The 18,331-nt window shown below is 45.7% G+C and overlaps 1 protein-coding gene across 16 annotated transcripts in view; it reads right to left on the bottom strand.

Moving 5' to 3' along the window:
- The window catches only part of MTSS1 (MTSS I-BAR domain containing 1), a 150,625-nt gene that overhangs the window by 118,534 nt on the left and 13,760 nt on the right, over positions 1-18,331 (bottom strand). For all 16 annotated transcript variants that reach the window (XM_019720913.2, XM_019721123.2, XM_019721049.2 and 13 more), the window contains exons 2-3: positions 8,067-8,128; positions 4,366-4,439 (exon numbers count right to left, since the gene is read on the bottom strand). In XM_019720913.2, coding sequence (XP_019576472.1) covers positions 4,366-4,439; positions 8,067-8,128 — 136 coding nt within the window. The remainder of the gene's footprint in view (positions 1-4,365; positions 4,440-8,066; positions 8,129-18,331) is intronic.

Below are 18,331 nucleotides of genomic sequence, written 5' to 3'. Positions count from 1 at the left end.
CCAGCCCACGTTACGTATTCAATAAAGATTAGCTATCATTCTCAGTATTAAAACCATGCCCATTTTTAAAAGTGGTGTAAAGGGTTTTGAACATTAAAGACGATCTAGTCGGCTGGGGATCCATTTTCCTCCTTCTTAGACTCTTAAACTCCTTACTATGGGTTTGGTGTATTATCATCTAAACATCCCTGAGATGGCTTTTTCAAAGCTACAAAGTAATTATAGAGGCACACAGAGGCAGCCAAAAATGAAAGTCACACAGCATTATGCTCTTCAAAGGCCCTTGCTGACACAAGCAATGATGGCCAGTGCTGAGTAAGATGGAGCATTTCATCAGCTCAATACTCCTGCCTTCCCCTGAAATGGAGAGCCAGGCCTGGTATGTGAGAGTGCGTGCTTCCAGGTGTGGGAATGCCGTTCCCCAAAACCGCCTCTGCTGGAGAGGGTTGAGAACCTCCCTCCACCTTTGTTTCTTTTTCATTTTTTTTAAAGCCACCCAGATAACTTCATGCCAGTGAGATCAAACATTTCTCAACTCCCATAACAGCCCACACACTGGTCCACCATGGACATGAAGAACATGGGAACCTGCTCCACAAAGTCTGGCATTCTATGCATTCTGAATGCCTTGACACCACCGTGTGTCCCCGAAAATAAGACCAAGCCGGACAAGCAGCTCTATGCGTCATTTGGAGCAAAAATTAATATAAGACCCAGCCTTATTTTACTAGACTATAAGACCGGGTCTTTATAATATAATATAGTATAATATAATATAATATAATATAATATAATATAATATAATATATATAATACCGGGTCTTATATCAATTTTTGCTCCAAAAGACGCATTAGAGCTGATTGTCCAACTAGGTCTTATTTTCGGAGAAACATGGTAATTCTTTGTGGCTGGTAATACAGAAAACAGTTTACTTTCATATTAAATATAAAAGTCATTCCAGAGTGCAAAATTGACAAAATTTGGAACTGTACCATGTATTATGGTGCTAATAGACTCCTAAGTTCCATTAAAATTTAATTATTAACCTAAATACACACATGATAAGAGCGACTTGTACTCTTTCATTTAAAAAAAATAAACAAAATAGAGTTCTAACATTTTCCACATTCTATTTAACAATAGTTATAAAATGACTAGATTGACTTTGCTCATAGAGTGACTTAACTTTAAAATTTGTTCCTAAATAAACTGTATTAAGAGCTAGTGTAAAGTATTTGCTAAAAAGGACAAAGCCCTTTCAGAAGTGTTTCTTTTGAGAAACAATATGGAATGCTAATACTTTGGAAACCAGAGATCTGATAGCTTGAAATTCTGAACACTTGCCCAAAAGAGATAGACCTAAGAATAACTGCTATTCCTTTCTATCATTTCCAGCAAAAAGGACTAGAAAAACACATCTACAGGCTCTAAGCAAGACACTGGACTTTCTGTTGCTGCGGAGGGTAGATACCAAACTGCAAACAGTATTAGAGTTACAGCCTGTCGTGATCTTAAGGCCAAATATTTTTGCTGCTGACCAAAACAGCTTGAAGCACTTTCTACAGATTCATCGTTTCCTTGGTGACGTGCACACCATTAAAATAGAGTACGCACAGATCTCCAAAAGGATGTACACATGGGCGTGAACTGCAGCTTAGCTTGTACTAGCAAGTAAGTGGAGATAATCGAAACATCCCTGCGTAGGAGAAGGATTAAATTGTGCTACGTCCAGACAGTGAAATTCTATTTGGCCACTAGAAAGAATGAGGTAGATCTATAGGAAATGAATCATAATACAGAAAGGCAAATATAATACACTGTGGTAATTATAGTATAGACAGGTAATTATGATATAATGTGGAGTAAAAGTCCAGGAACGATGTTTCTGATGGACTACCTTTTGAAAAAGATCATATGGATATACTTTATTACATATAGCATTCTACATATGATTCTGTAACTAGCTTTTTTGCTCCCAGATGTGTTTGTTTACATGCACAAAAAAGTCTGTAAATGACATTAAACCCAAAAACGTACTTGGAGGGTAGATTTAATTTGATATATTTTGTTACATACATTTTTTAAACTCAAGAGGATGTTCTCTATTTTCCAATTTTTAAGTAAAATTTAACTTAATAAAAATCACTTCTGATGCTTACTGAACATAGAAGAAGTACGTTCAAGTTTCTTTCTTATCATCTCCATAAAATAGACCTCCTTTCCAACTAGCATATGCTTTTTAGGTCGTGTGAGAGTCCTCACCACCCCACACGCAATAAAAAGATATATTCCCCCAGTGCCTATGGATTCTAGACTTGGTGAGATGTAAAGTTTTCTGGCATCACTAAAAAAGACCTGAAATCAAATGGTTTAAAAACATATCAAAGCTGAGGTCTGTCCACTGTGATATTATTTGTCTTCTGTCAAATATATCACCACCACAAAGAGGCTATTCTGGTTTCTTTTCCCACAAATAATTGCTCCGTTTTTCCTCCCTTCAACCACGAGAATTACAGGATCTCCAGTTTCCTACCAAAAACCACCCTGGGGCACAGCCTCCGCAAAAACTAGGTTCCCACTGCAGGAAATTATGGACAATCAGGGAGTGTCTTTCTATCCTATCCTTTAGGACCTATCCAATAATTAAACATTAAAACGTAAAAAACTTATAAATCACAGAGCCTCAAAAATGCAACACCAAATATCTACGTTCTTTAAAATAACAGAGCAACTTTGAAGAAAGACACACTCTGATGGCTATTCTAGAAAGACATCAATATAACTGACAAGTTCAATTCCAGGTACTGGTATAGTTTAAGAAAATATTATAAAACAGATCCAGTAACACGAACCGTGGTGAACACAGGCTTGAATGTTATAGTCTTCTTTATATTTTCTCAAGTTTCGATAATGGACACATCTAAGCTATGTAATGATTTTTTTAAAGGACTTAAAACATATACTGGTTAAGACCTGCGTCGAGCTGACGAACCAGATGAAGACACCACAGCTCTGAAAGCTCCGTCGTATTCTCCCAGGGAGCCTTTTGAAACATGGTTGGCATCTTGGAAATGAGGAGAAATATTACCTCCCCTGGGAGAATGTGCTCAACTGACTCCCTGAGCTGACTCAACTGCTCACTTTTCTACATTCCCCCAGCACTCTGCTCTACCACTACCACCGTACCAACCAGACCATTTCTACACTGAAATTCTCGATTTGCACATCGCTTTGTCCCCCACTCAGCTGCAAGCTCCTCCAGGACAAGGCGAGTAACGTATTATTGTTGTGGCCCCATGCCAGCGGCCTGACATAGTAGCAGTTTTCAAGTTTCTTGAATGAATCAGAAGTGTGCTCACTGCAAACTCACTTGAATATTTAACTAAGCACCTATGGTAAGTATCCACTACTGGAACTCACTGGAGGTCCCCCTGTGCTTCAGAGAAGCTAAACTCTCGGGTGGCTGGGAACAAGCCCCCAACACCCACATTTTCCAATGTCATCACGGCAGTGAGGAGAACGCGCATGTAGCTGTCAGGGGTCAAGCGGACACTAAGAGATAAGGCAATAAGAGGCAGGAGGAATTGTATGCCTGGAAATGAAGAGGAAAGCACCCCCTTTGAACACGGGTCTCTACGTTATGGGTAATGTCGTAGCGCTAATCGTGGGGGAGGGGGGCTCAAAGAGAAATACCTTTCACATGGTATTATTGGTCCCCTGTATGATTCAGGAGTCACTGAAACCATTACAATTTTTCCAAAGATTTCTCTTTGCTCACTGATTGAATAAACAAACTGAACATTTACTCTATTGAAGGTACTAGGTTTGGCGGGATTGAGACATGAGTAAGTCATTGTCTGTACGTCAAGGGCTGTGCAGTGCAGTGTGGGAAACACATAAACAGATACAACACATGAGGACACTACAAGGTTCCTTGTTTTACAGAGCCCAGAAAGTGGTCTAGCCAGTCCTTCTCACTGCTCCCCATTCCACCAGGGAACAAGGAAAATCTCAGGACAACCCCTGTGAGGAGGGAAAAATAAATTGCAACCAAACGCACAGCTCAAGGCTTTCCACCCAGCACATCATTCAAGTGGCCAGAAAACACATCAAGCCGCCTCATGCATACACAGTGGTTCTTTTCCTTTATTTTTCATTCTTCTTCTCTTGGGCATTATTATTGGAGAACTATTTGCAACTTCTAACATGTGGCATCTCACCAAGTCAAGAGAAAAAAAGTTAAAATGTGAGTCAGCTAAGCTCTGATAATGTAGGCTGTTATCTTCTCCTGACGCCACCCCCAAGGGAAAGAGCCCACACGCTGAATTCCCTGCCGGCTGGAAGCCAGGCCTCCATCTGCTTACCACGTGTGCTGGTCGCCATGTCAGCCACTTTCTGAAAGGCATCCAAGAAGGCAGCTGCTGCTACTACCGTTGTCCTAAAATGCAAACAGATAACACAAGCATGAGGAATGTCTCACACTTACAAATTCATTACAGCTGAAGGGCTAAAACCTCTGCTGAGGACTGGCTGTTCCCTTCCAGGAGACACAACTCAACTGGATGTGGACAACCACTGGTTTTGTGGGAGCGCTTTCTTCTTAGGAAGCATTTCTCCTTCTCATATTGTTAACACTCTGCCCCAATAATGTCCAGCTCATTTGGTGCTAGTGGATAAATGCTAGCAGTTCTTCCCATCCCATTTCACCTGACAGTATAAAATCATTACCAGGTAAAACTTCACAAAGGAGGAGAAGATAGGTGTTTCTATCCCCCACCCCCCAAAAAAACATTAAAAAATGTAAATTGTACCGGTAAAATTAATTTTGAAGTAGGAAAACACACACACACACACACACACACACACACACACACTGGGAGAAGAATCTTAAAGAAAGATCTAGTCCAAACAAGTCATTTTAGAGATGGAAAAATAGACGGAACTACAAAGTGACTTTCAAAATTACTAGTTCATATCAGTGTTGGGACCAGCAGCCTCGTACGACTCACAGTCCTGCGTTCACTTCTTAGAAGACCGGATCCTAGCTGTGTGACTTCCCCCCTAAGTCACAATTACAACAAAACTGAGATACTATGGGGAGAAGACACTATACTCATTTGCCGGCCTAGAAATTATTTTCAATCTTTCGCATGCTTTTGAGCACCCTAAGATGCCCTGAGTTCTCTGTGTTCTACTGGTTCCTGGAGTCCTGATCCAAGATGTTATTCACTGAAGAGTAAGCACTGCTCCAGCCAGGGCCGTGGAGACCCCAAACAGCAAGCCAGCCCTGGGGTTCACACGCAAGGCCTTCACAATTGACCTTATAGCCTGATGCTAATTTCCGAGTATTCCACATAGGAATCCAGTCTTTACTGAGCATTCCTAAGAAGGCAAAGTTGCTGAAGGAAGAAGATGAGAACAAGGACGTTCAAAATGGATAAAAGGAGGGGAAATGGCCTTTAAACATGAGCAACAGTGGCCATGAAATAAAAGGTTCCGGAAGGTGCAGGGAGTGGTCCCTGGAAACACCTGGGCAAGAGTCCCTTAGAGCCAAACTTCAAAATGAGGCCTGGTATGTTCCAGCAGAGCAAGAAAATTTCTACTCAAATTTAAAAAAAAGAAAAGAAAAATAAGATATACACACAAGACCAAAAAAAAACTCCACTCTGAAGCACATTTTTTAAAAGAACTGACACCAAATGCAAACCCTGGAAGTTAGTTTTATCAAACATCCCGGGATTTATAAATAGCTCACTCTGATTTACAGTATCTGACACAATGGCTTAATGGCTGGGTTTATTCACATTCAAGTCAATGCTGATCAACGAAATTTAATGAGCTGGCTGTAGAGGTGCCTTTTGCATTAAGCGGTCACCCGGGTTCCACTGAAAACCAGGACGGTGGTCCAGTGTGAGGAATTACGGGATTTTAAACACTGCCTTCCAATGAGTCATCTGTCACTGCCTGCTGTCGTCACAAGACATCTCTCCAATGGGACAGCACACAACATGCAACCCTGGGCAGCAGGAAGGAGTGATCAGCTTAAATACTCCCAGGCTTATTTGCCTCTTCTACAGTTTTATCTTCGTCCTTTCTCTAATACCAAAAACTACACGATGCGTGGGACCCCTACCGTGCTCTCAGCCAGTTTCTAGTAGTAGTTTGACAAAATAAAGAAATGGCCCCTGTTCTCAGGAGGCCTAAATGTTCAAAAACATAAAATGCACTTTGTACCAGTGGGGATAAGATGGGGCTAAGACGTACTTTGCATGTTTAGCACAGCTATTCAGTATTCAGTTCACTACTTTCACCTTCGGCTCCTTTTTTGGTAAAGGGGAAGAGACTCTTTTCCTTGGTCAACCCTGAAAGCTTACCAGATCATTAAGTGAGGCCAGATAAGAGAAAGTGTGTGTGTGTGTGTGGGGGGGGGGGGGGTGTTGCTTAAATGTCTTATTGTTTTACCACAGAACTCCTACAGGATGGCGGCTAAGCTATTTGAAATAAATGGTTAACAGTGGCTGACATAGTGGGGGAGTGTAGGTGTAACTTATAGTAAATAAGGATAAGGTGACGGCCTCAGATGAAGGGGCTTGCAAGCTGAGCAGAGGAGGCTGGATCTGATTTGGCATCAAGTAATCACAAGCTCTTAAGCAAAGACATAGTAAAGGGCTTGACAAGTGGAGAAGGAGCCATATTCCAGAGCCCACTGTCCATCTGGAGGCCTACTCACAGTTCTAGAAACGCCAGGTTCATGGGTGGAAATCCCAGACCCCATGAAGCTGAAGGAATGAAACGGAAAAGATTCACCTCTCCCAAGCTCTTCTCTCCTAATCTCCAGGGGAGCCACACAGCGGCCAGTCCTATGGCTAAAGCTCTGGGCAATAACCCCTGGCGTCCACGGGCGAGGGCCCAAGAGCATCACGTCATCACTGTCCTCTGTCATCCACATGGCTTTTGATCCTAAAAAATACCTACCTGCTTTGTTCTCTGGTACAAAGAACCTCGTACATCCAAACCAACCTACATCATCCTCCACATGCCGTCAACAGGGCCGTGAAAATGACTGCTTTTTCAAACGTCCCTTCCCTCACGGAACACCCACCATGTGCAATGACACCCCTCCTCCCCCCTGACTTAGAGCACATGGCTTTAACAAGATGTTGACATATTTTCTATTTCTTACCAAATGATATATGAACAAGTACAAGACGAAGCAATAATAACAGCCCCTTGAGCAGATCAGCATTAAATCTTACTGTTTTTTAAGCAGTTTTATTGAGGCATAATTTGTATACCATAAAATTCACCCTTTATAGGTATATGAGTCAATAATTTTAGTAAAGTTAGAGTTATATAATCCAAAAAGATCCCTCCTGCCCATCTGCAGTCAGTCTTCTTTTCCACCCCTGACCCGAAGCAAACAACAATCTACATCTCTCTCTACAGGTTTGCTTTTTTATACAATAGTCAATGCTGAATTTTAAACTCTTCGTAAGAATAGGCAGTAAGCAGAATGGGCTCTGGAGCCAGACTGTGTTAAGTTCAAATCCCTGCTCTGCTGTTTTCTAACTGTGTGACTTTGGGTAAGTAATTTAGCTTATCTGTGCCTCAGTTTCCTCATCAGTATTAGATTGGTGCAAAAGTAATTGTGGTTTTGCAATTTTCAACCATTTAAATTGCAATGACTTTTGCACCAACCTATAAAATGGGGATACTAACTGTACTTACCTCTTGGGGTTGTAAGATTCAATTAACATATGCCTAATATATAGTGAGTGCCACGTTAATGCTGCCCATTATTACTTTACATGTAATACCCTGTTTAATTCTCAAAAACTCTTGTGGAAGGAGGCAGAGCAGATGAGTTCAGTTTTATATACAGGAACCAGAGGTCAGAACATACAACCATGATGTGGCAATGCTCAAATCAAAACCCATTACATGCTTTTCTATATGTGCAATGCCTCCAAAATTAATCCCAGTCTGCGTCTTGGGTCCATCCTCTAATTCCACTCTGTGTCCAAGGACACTGCCGTTGTCCTGCAGACGACAAGCTTCTACTCACCGGAGCTGGGACTGTAGCTTCCCCGCTTTGTTTATGAAGTCTTCCCAAACTGGATAGCTCCCCTACAACAAAGCAAAGCCATCAATCAGTAAGTCACGCGGTGATAAGACATCTCATCAAGACAATAACAGAACACCCACTTCCAATTAGATGGGGAACATTCGTGCATGCGCTCTTCCTCTGCAATCTGCGGTATGTTACCCAGATTATATATGAACGTATTGGCTCGGGAATGGGTTTAGAATGTGCTCAGTCCCTGTAACCTTGTAAACACTACAGACACCAAGCAGGGAACAAGTTGGACAGAATCAAACACATACATTGATGCATCACTTTTTGAGTCAATAGATGGTGGGTCCAAATTCAAAATGTGCAGAGTATTTAAGGCTCTATCCTGAGCCCTCCAACCATCGCCCTGGCTATTCTCGCTCTCATCCCAAAGTGCAGGGAGGAGGGAACTAGAGTCACTGGGGCTCCTCCCCAGGAGAGGTGGCTATTAGACTATTAGAAACTCAACGTTAGGAAGTTACCTAAGTGTAGCTGATGGCTCAAACCCAGCATCTCCGTACAACATGGCAACAGGTGGTCCCCGGCACATTCCTGCTAACAGTGAGCTCATCGCTCTTGCTCGGCAGCCTGTACCTGGCACCTGTCCTATGTATCCATGCGGCCCTAGTTCTAACCTCCTGGGGACCTTCCGAGTGAAGACCAATCCTCCTTCCACGCGGAAGTCTTTCAAAGAACTGAGGACAACCAGCATATTTATCCACAGCTGTCCTTCTTTCAGCTCCCCAAGTGCAATTCCATTTCTACCTGGGACCCCATTTCTCAGCAGCCTCGCAGCATCCTGGGACCGCCCCATCGTGTACCCCTAACTATTCTTCTAAGCATGGTGTTCAGACACAAACTCAAACCTGCAGGTACAATTATGCCTGAGCCAAACCACAGTGGGGTTCTGATACCCCCTGGCACATACGCACTCCATTTCTATTAAGATCAAGCAGCCAACCAGCCAAGAGGTGATGCAAAACAAACCCAGAAAAGGGGAAACCATGGTTACAGAAGTGGTGTTTGGCACTGAATCATTTAAATATAGAACTAAGACTAAACACCCCTGGGGGTGGGGGGGCGGGTTATAGTTTCAAGATAGACTGTAAAGGTTATGAACCTTGACATGGTAAAAACAACATATGCCACCTCTTGATTCTGTTGTTAAGGCGAGGAGGGAGAAACTATATGATGAAGTTAATCACCTCGTCTTTCATTACAGAAGCCAATCAAAATAGTCTAAAACTGCAACTGGGCTAACACTTGAGTTCACCTTCCTAATGGTTTTAGCAATATTTTTTTCTCACCCTTAACTGTGCCTTAAGAGCACAGTTTCTCAACCTTGCCACGACTGACATTTTAGGCCAAGTAATTCTCTTTTGTGGGAGGTGTCCTGTGCATTGCAGGGTGTTTAGCAGCATCCTGACCTCTAGTCACTGGATGCCAGTAACATTCACAGATGCCGCTGGTTGTGACAACCAAAAAATGTCTCCAGACATTACCAGATGTCCCCTTAGGGGCAAAATCCTCCCTGGTTAAGAACCACTGCTTGAGAGGAATGTCTGAGCAACTTATTTCTTTTGGTGAAGAAACAGTTGCCTGAAGTTCAGCAATTTCTTCGATTTTTACTCCACTTTAGTTTCAATGCTTCTGTTACATCAAAGTAAAATTAAATACATTTTTATTTTGAAAATATGTAGAGCGTGAACTCCTTGTTATAAAAGTGCCTATGTACACATTTCTCTAGTTATCGAGTCTGTCTGAAAGTGTGCAGAAATGTATCTGGAAAACTGTCTACCAAATATCAAAACGGGCCATTTCTGGAAGCTAAGATTTGGACCAATGTGTCGCTTTCTTGTTTGTACTTTCCTCTGTGCTGCTCGTTTATTTTTTAGTAAGGTCATGTATCATTTTTATGGAAACAATAAGTCATAACATTTAAAAAAAAAAAAAAAGTAAGATCAAATTAGAGGTTCTGGCAACAAGAGCACCGTGAATTTACAATCCACCCAAACTATAAAGTCTGTCACACAGCAGCTGCTAGATCACATCCACCAGCTCTGCATCTGTGCATTTGAGACCTGCCTGGCCCAACTGCAGGCCTCGGGATTTACTCCTCCAAGCAAGCAGCAACTGCTCACCTGGGACGCTGAGGTTCCCCAGGTCAGGGGTCCTGGCAGAGGCCCCTGGCCACCTGCTGACACCAGTACCCACGCACGTGTCGTCGCCTTACTGCTAAGCCACACACAGCTCCATCCAGTCTTTGTGCCCTGGGCTGGGGGTCTTCAACCCAAGAACATAACTTCATTTTCACGTGTTAGTGAAACCTTCTGAGAGCTCAGGCTACCACCATGCCAAGCACATCGAGACACTGTGGGGAATTCCAATCACAACACCTAATAAATTGGCCATTTTCCTATCGAGTCCAGGGATGAACAGCCTTTCTCCATCTACACACAAATAACGAAACAGGTAAGGGCCGAGTCAGGCTTACTGGCTGGCCACTGGAGATCTCTGTCCAGACAGACATCCTTAGCATCCTGAAGAGCACGAGAGTTCAACCAACCAGTGACGGCCCTATCTGGCCATTCTTGCTTTTTGTTGATCCACAAGACAGTATGAGAAGCTTTTGGAAAAGAATGAGGATGTTTAGACATACTGACTACCTACTTCCAGCCGAAAGTACCATCCTCTCTCATCTACACAAAGGAGGAGGAGATGAGGGCCAGGTTTCCTCTCCCCAGAACCAACCACCCCCACCCAAGAGCCCCCGGAGAAGGTCACTGAGATGACCCATAATGTTTCTTAAGATAAAGGTCAGGTACCTTCACTGAGAACGTGCCAGAATGGCAAGAGGCCTGCACAGGGAGCATCAAGCCCTGAGTTCTAGCCATGCCCCTGCCCGTGAATGACTGGGAGAAGTCACTTTACCTCTCAGGGCCTGTTCCTCATAATAATAAATAAGAAAAACAAGTAATTCCATCACTGTTATCGAACACTGACATCACTCCGCATTGAAAGAATGTAGGGGAGAAACAAGGAACACGCATTCGGGATTCCAACCTCCTGGATTGAACCTTAGCGCTCCTATTTGACACTGGGCAAGTCACTCGACCTCTGCATGGGGACCGGTCACGACCTTGCAGGGTTAGTCTGAGGAAAAATGAGGTCAGACATAAAACGTGCTCAGTGCAGGGCTGGGCACTCGGTTAATAGTCACTACACACTTGGCAGCATTGATTCAAGCTTTTCTCAGGCTGTTGGGAGAGAAGTTAATTCTCTCTTGGGCAGCCGGATAGCTCCGTGGTTAGAGCGCGAGCTCTGCACAACAGGATTGCCGGTTCGATTCCCACATGGGCCTGTGAGCTGTGCCCTCCACAACTAAACTGAAGACAACATGCTGCCGCTGAGCGTCCTGAGGGGTGGCCGGATGGCTCAGTTGGTTAGAGCGCGAGCTCTTAACAACAAGGTTGCTGGTTCAGTTCCTGCATGGGATGGTGGGCTGTGCCCCCTGCAACTAAGATTGAAAACAGTGACTGGACTTGGAGCTGAGCTGCGCCCTCCACAACTAGATTGAAGGACAGCGACTTGGAGCTGATGGGCCCACACTGTACCCCATCACACTGTACCCCAATATTCCCCAGTAAAAATAAAAAAAACACACAAAAAAACAACTCTAAGTCAGACCGTCCATCCGGGCTGGAATTGCTGGAATGCCTCATTCTTGGCCCTAAGTGGAGAACCAACTGTGTCCAGATGCAGCGTGCATCTCGCTGTTAGTTAACCACAGTTGCAGCAGAAATAGACCAAGGCAAGCTGGGTGCACAGACAACGTCTCTGCCACCACTAAGTAAACGGTAGTGGGTGGAGTACTCCAACCGAGATGAGTGTGGAGATGAGTGTGCCTGAAAACGACGACTGCTCAAACCACTTCAAAAACTACTTACCTGCCCCGACTCGGAGCTTCATTTTCAGTCTTTACCAAATTAGCAACAAAAGGAGGGCCCCCTCTCCAGTCAAGGGGTACAGCACACAGCTCTCCGCCTACGAACACCCCACTCAGCCAGGAGAAAGCTGCCAAAAGCAGCTCTCTCCTGACTTAATGATATTTGACAGTCTATCAAAGTGTCAGGCCCACCTGTTTCAGGCAGTCTATAATTTAATGGATCCAAAAAAAAAAAAAAAAAAGAACTTCTAAGAACAGAAGACAAAAACCTCCTTGTTGAAGAAAAAAAAAATTTTAAGAGTGTAAATGTTATTAAAATTTAAAGGCAAGGTGATTTGGGTTGCTCCTTTTTTTTCTTTTTTTTAAGTTTCTTTCAAGGAAAAAAAAAAGTTTCTACCCACCTAAAAGTAGTTTTACTACAAAAATCTAAAAGCTTAGAGGAAGTGAGAAAGGAGGGAGAAGGAATGTGGGAAGGGATTTGTGGAGAAAGAGGTAAAAGGTAGCAGAGAAAAAGCTCTGGGCTTTTCCAGACTACAAGACTTAGTAAAGGAGAGCACACTCAAATTTCAAAAGAAATTTGCCAGTCAAGTAACCGTATATACCCGGAGGAGTCTTTCAGAAAGCAATTCTAATGTAGTCTGCACCGCTGTCCACCAGTAAGTCCCAGAAAGTTCTCTCCTGAGGCCACGGTTCTGACTGGGCTCACATGTGAGGAAGTCCCTCGGAAGGCTTTCCCAGGGCTGTGAAAAGGTCTCAACATGGACCCCACTGTGGGGCTCACCACAGAACATATCCAGGTTTCACAACTCTCAAGACAGACCCAAGTCAAAGAAAATGAGACTCCCCCCGCCCCAGCACTCAGGTTCTGCCACGTCCAAAGTCTAGACAAAGGGAAAAAAAGACTCTCCTTTCCCTGTAACCACTTGAATTTCTTTGGAGAGGAGGGTAGACAGGTTTTGAGCCCTCGGGCAGTTTGTTGAAAACAGAACTCAGATCACAGTGGGTTCTGAGAGAAAGGAAACGCCCATTACAGAAACAGGAAGAGAAAGTAGGTGTGTTTACAAGCTTCTAGAAGACTCCCTTGATGGAGCTGCATGACAGTCCCCACGTCCTACAGGGAGAGATGGGCTTCCCTGAAGACAGGTTCTAACTCAGGCCCCGGCAGCCACCAGGCACATGTGCTCCCCGCAACACACATGCCACCCCCGATGGCTGTCCTCTCTTCTAACCTCTAGGGAGATTCAGTGGTCTTAGAAACTTCTACTCAGCCATCACCACCCAGTGCAAACGTCACCTCTTCCAGAGCATTCTCGATGCCCCTGCTTCCCTCACATCATACAATTCGCTGTCTATGAGCCTGGTCTCCCCCACTCAACTCTGGGCTCCAGGACTGAGAAATGGAGGGAGGAAAAGCATTTTCAGTAAGAACAACGGCAGGGAGGCAGAGGGACCCAAGAGGGCTCTCTCCAAAGGACTGGAGCGGTGCGTTTATGCTGGGGAGAAGCAGGAGGTGGCAGGGGGGACACGGTGACCGTGAACAGCCGTCAGGGCAAGGTCCACAGCTTAACCACAAATGGGACTTTAGAGGAAGACTGGACAGCCCTCACTCAGACGGCAAGTGACATAAATCCCAAACCAGCCAGGTGACAAGAGGACCTGGCTAACAGGTCCCATACCTCACAGCAACCTGGTCCCTTGGGTAGTAGGGAGGGGAATTAAGTCACTTTCTTACTTCTGAAGGAAAAGGCCCACCTCATCCTGAATTCCTCAAGAGTTTGGTGGCCAACGAACCAAACGTGTGTTGGCTTCCCCACCCCCACCTTCAAGACTGAGCTCTGGGCACACCCCTGGGTCCTTCTCCTCTTCTCCCTCCTCTTCCTCCACAGGCAGAAGGCCAGGCAGGCCCCTTGCCAAACGCACGGCACAGGACTCAGCCAGTGGCCATTCCGGCTGGGGGTTCTGTTTTGCTTTGTTTTGTATGGTATTAAACAGAAGCCCAGGATGGCATCCCACACACGGAGCAGAAGAATAAACAGTGTGTAACTCATCGGCACGGCTGGTTAACGGTGTCCCATAAATAATATAGCAACTGCCTCTCCCAGCCCAGCCCGCGGTGACAGCGGAAGCTCAGAGGACAGCTGAGGGAATCAGACACCTATACTGCCACACAGGGACCACGGAGGGGCCAGGAGCCATGGCCAGAGAAGGAGCGATTTCAGAGGAGCCAAAGAGCTGGAGGAGACTCTCCAGAAGGAGGAGAAATTCAGCTTAGCTGAGAAGGAAATACAAACCGGCGGGGGGGTGGGGACAGGCTGTAGGGAGTCGGGTTCCAGCCCCAAGGCCTCTGTCCTGCCCACAGGTTCCAGACAGACGCTGGCTCACCCATGGTTATGGCTGATGAGACCGCAAGTCTTGGGCCTGCAACTGGACAGGTAACCTGCCAATCTCCTCTCCTCACCTTGACAAGCATGACTGTCACCACCGTCATCAACATCATCATTTTCTAAGCAGTTGCCAGGTGCCAGGTACTTGTATCAGCATTTCTCAAACGTTAGCATCCACTGGGGCTCTTGCCAAATCGCACGTTCTGATTCTCCTGGTCTGAGGTGGGGCCTGGACGTTGCATGTTTAATCGGCGTGATGCTACGGTCCCCAGACCACACTCAGGAACACAGCTTGATACGCACTCTTGTGACACGCTCCAAAAAACCCCATGAAGCAGATAGTGCGATTATTTCAGTCCTCGAGGAAACGGAGGACCAGAGAGCTTGTATGTAGTGGTCTAGGCTGAAATTTGACCCCAGATCAGCCCAACTGTGGCCAAAGTGTTACCCTGACTCTGGGAAGCACAAGCAGCAAAATGAACAGCCCCGGCCTCCCAGCCGGGCCCCAGGGCGACAGAAAGCCACTCAGCAGGGAGGCAAGGTCCTGCTTTATACTGGGGTCCTATAGGTGCCCAGACAGAGCGGGAGAAGCGGGGGGCAAAGGCTCCCCAAACACACAACCCCCACTGCAACTGCAAATGCCCTGGGGGAATTGTAATGTCACCCTAGAAATGGTCAGGATCTTCAACCACGTGAAAAAGAAAACACAAAACAAAGAAAAGCCCTTTGTGCTGAAAAAGGTCTGATAGGAATGCATCGGAAAGGTTCCCAGTTGCTGTCCTTAGTGCTATAATTATGGGTAATTTTATCACAGCGTCAGGTTTGCTGTGGACACTGGACCCAATCTGCTTCTCCCAGGAGACAGGAAAGCCTGTCTGGAGCATCTCTACATGCTGCTGCTGCTGCCACAACCCCTGCCACCAGGTCCCTCTCCACGTCTGGGGGAACCTCAGCAGGCTGAGCCTAAGGAGCACAGCCCACGGCCTCGCTCCCTTTCTTCTTCTGGGTACGTCCCTTAGTGAGCTCAGACTCCAGGACAATGAAAAGCAAAGATTCAGGAGGCAGCTTCTGACCTACGCAGGAGCGCCTCTGAACTCCTTGCTTCTTTAAGTGCAAGGCAGGAATCTGTGGCTCCTAGAAGTGGGTGTGCAGGATGAAGGACAGTGCCCGAGAACGCCTGTCACAGCTCTGTCCCCAAAACCACCCGTTCCCCACCCCATCCTGCAAGATGAAGGGCTCCCAAGATCCTCTGATGAAAGGCCGTGTGTAAGCTCATCCATCATAAAAACCATTCCTGAGCTTTTATTCTGTGATTGGAGCTTGCCTAATCCACTAATTATCCCTGTCCATCAAGTGGATGACAGCCTTCAGAAAATCAATGGTTGCTTCCTTGCACGCCCACCCATACCCACTTGCCTAAGCTCACCAGCAATAAATATGCCTATAAAAAGGAAGATTTAACCACAAAAGGTGCTCCCTCCATCCATCCTCCCTTCACAAGCTGCTCCATTTGTAACTATAACACCCTAATTAAGTCAAGGACATCAAGCTTTTCCTTCCTCCTGTGTTACAAGGTGCCAGGCCCAGAATGTCTGTTTTGTGACACATGAGTAGGGCTCCACTTGAAATAAAAAAAGAACCGAACAAATATGTCAACCATTTCATCAAAGTAGTATTGTGGGTTTTTTTAAGTTTTCTACCAAGAAGCATTCCTTTTGTCTACCCTGAGCCTTCCGACAGAAGAGCCACTAGCCACATGGGCTTACATAAATTTAAATGAACCACAATTAAATAAAATGAAACATTTGGTTCCTCAGTCAAGTGCTCCATAGCCCCATGTGGCTGGGGGCTCTGATACTGGACAGTCCAATACAGGACATTTCCATCATTGCAGAAAAGTCTACTGGACAGCACTGGCCCTACCCCTGGGCTGTTCTACAACTGCAGGGAGGTTTCCGGGTCTATTTTACAACTTTTACAAAACTGATGTGTGTGCCATGCTCTATGCTTCTTTGAAAATGAAATCTCTCTCGTCTCCTTCTCCATTCCCCAAACCCATCTCCGTCCCCAACCCCCCATTTTTACTGCCATGATAGGTCCTTTACTAGTTCAGTCAAGAGTCCAAATTTATTTCCTGATTATCTTGGTACAGGAGAGGGTGTAAAGAGCTTACAAAACAACCCTGCGAGGGCACGAGGGTGGTTGTTAGCACAACAGGCATTTAACACGCCCCTTTTTCCCCTGAGCAAGCAAGGCACAGAAAGGTAGGTAAGTAGCTTAAGGTTAAGGAAGAGTTTACGTACCCTCACACCTAATTTATTACATTAATTTCTCCCTACGTTTGGTCAGTTTTTTTTCGTGTGTGTTTTTTTTATTGGGGAATATTGGGGAACAGGGTGTTTTTCCAGGGCCTATCAGCTCCAAGTCAAGTCGCTGTCCTTCAATCTAGTTGTGGAGGGCGCAGCTCAGCTCCAAGTCCAGTCGCTGTTTTCAATCTTAGTTGCAGGGGGCGCAGCCCACCATCCCATGCAGGAATAGAACCGGCAATCCTGTTGTTCAGAGCTCGCGCTCTAACCAACTGAGCCATCCGGCCGCCCCTGGCCAGTTCTTTCGAAAATGAATTTGTTCCATGGGTCCACCTACAACTTACTGCTTTTCCACGACTAGAAACTTGGGAATTCAATATCTAAACACCAAATACAGGGCTGGCTGCTATTACCCAAGTTCTAGTAAAAAACATCTGTGTACAGTTCAGCCTCCCCAGAATGAAAAATATATACCTACCCCTCTAACCTTTGTCCCCCTATACAGAGTCCAAACCTTGGGCTCTATTTGTTTATTCCTGCGTATAAACATCCACGTGAGGTCATGAACTTAAGCAAAATACTTGGTGAGCTGCACACCCCATAAAAATGTTACGTGTTGTTACCATGATTTTATGTTTGCACGCCCGCACTCACCTACTTCTCCTCCCTGGAAGCGCCTTCTCTGACTTGCCTCCACCCAGCTCCACCCAACTCCAAAACTGCTTCTGCCTTGCGGGGATCAGTTGCTCCTGGGGACCATCTCACCAACACCCTGAGCAGACAGACACACCGCGCCAGTGACCCTAGAGCGGATCCGAGTATGTTTGGGGTTCTCCTCTCCTCAGGGAGCACCTGTGTTCAGCTTCTCCTCACTTTGAAATTGTCGGCTCTCCCAAGGAAGGGGCAGTGTGATCGACCTGTCAAACCCACCCTGGGAGCAATGGCCTTAGCATGCTGTGCACACTTGGAGTGCCCTGCCACCTTCCATGAAACAGATTTCCCATGCCACTTAGCAGGGCCTCCTCCACATCCCCACGCGCCCCCTGCACTGCTGGGAAGGGCACCCAGGTGGGCATCAGCAAAAAGGGTGTTGACTGTGTGTGTTACTTCTACTGTCATTGCCCTGTCTTCAGTGTCTTCCCACTGAATGTCCTTCTCCTTGCCTGGAGACAGTGACCTGACAGGCAGCCATATTCCAGAGTCGCAAAGGACCCGTGGGGTCTAGGGGTTAAGAGCTCTAGAGTCAGACAGGCCAGCTTCAGATCTACCCACTGGATGACGGAAGTTACTTAGTCACCCGGTGCCACCCTGTCTTCATGTGTAAATGATGCCCATGGTAGTCCCCACCCCAAAGGATGGTGCTGAGAGTGAGGGAAATAATACAAGTACTCAGAAGGGTGACGAGGACTCAATAAATGCCGGCCATGGCTATTTCAATGAGTCAAAGTACAAGGCCAGCCACCCTGACTTGGACATTTAATGAGTACCAGCTATGCCCAGGCACCAAGAGGGGTACAGGCCACACAGAGATAAGGCAATGCTGACGTGTAAGCCCCCAATCCCAAGGCCTTCGGAGGGCGC

The sequence above is a fragment of the Rhinolophus sinicus genome, linkage group LG12, assembly GCF_036562045.2.
Source record: "Rhinolophus sinicus isolate RSC01 linkage group LG12, ASM3656204v1, whole genome shotgun sequence".
NCBI classification, from domain to species: domain Eukaryota; kingdom Metazoa; phylum Chordata; class Mammalia; order Chiroptera; family Rhinolophidae; genus Rhinolophus; species Rhinolophus sinicus.
Note: the sequence above shows the minus strand (reverse complement) of the source record. Positions and strands in the feature narration are given on the sequence as shown.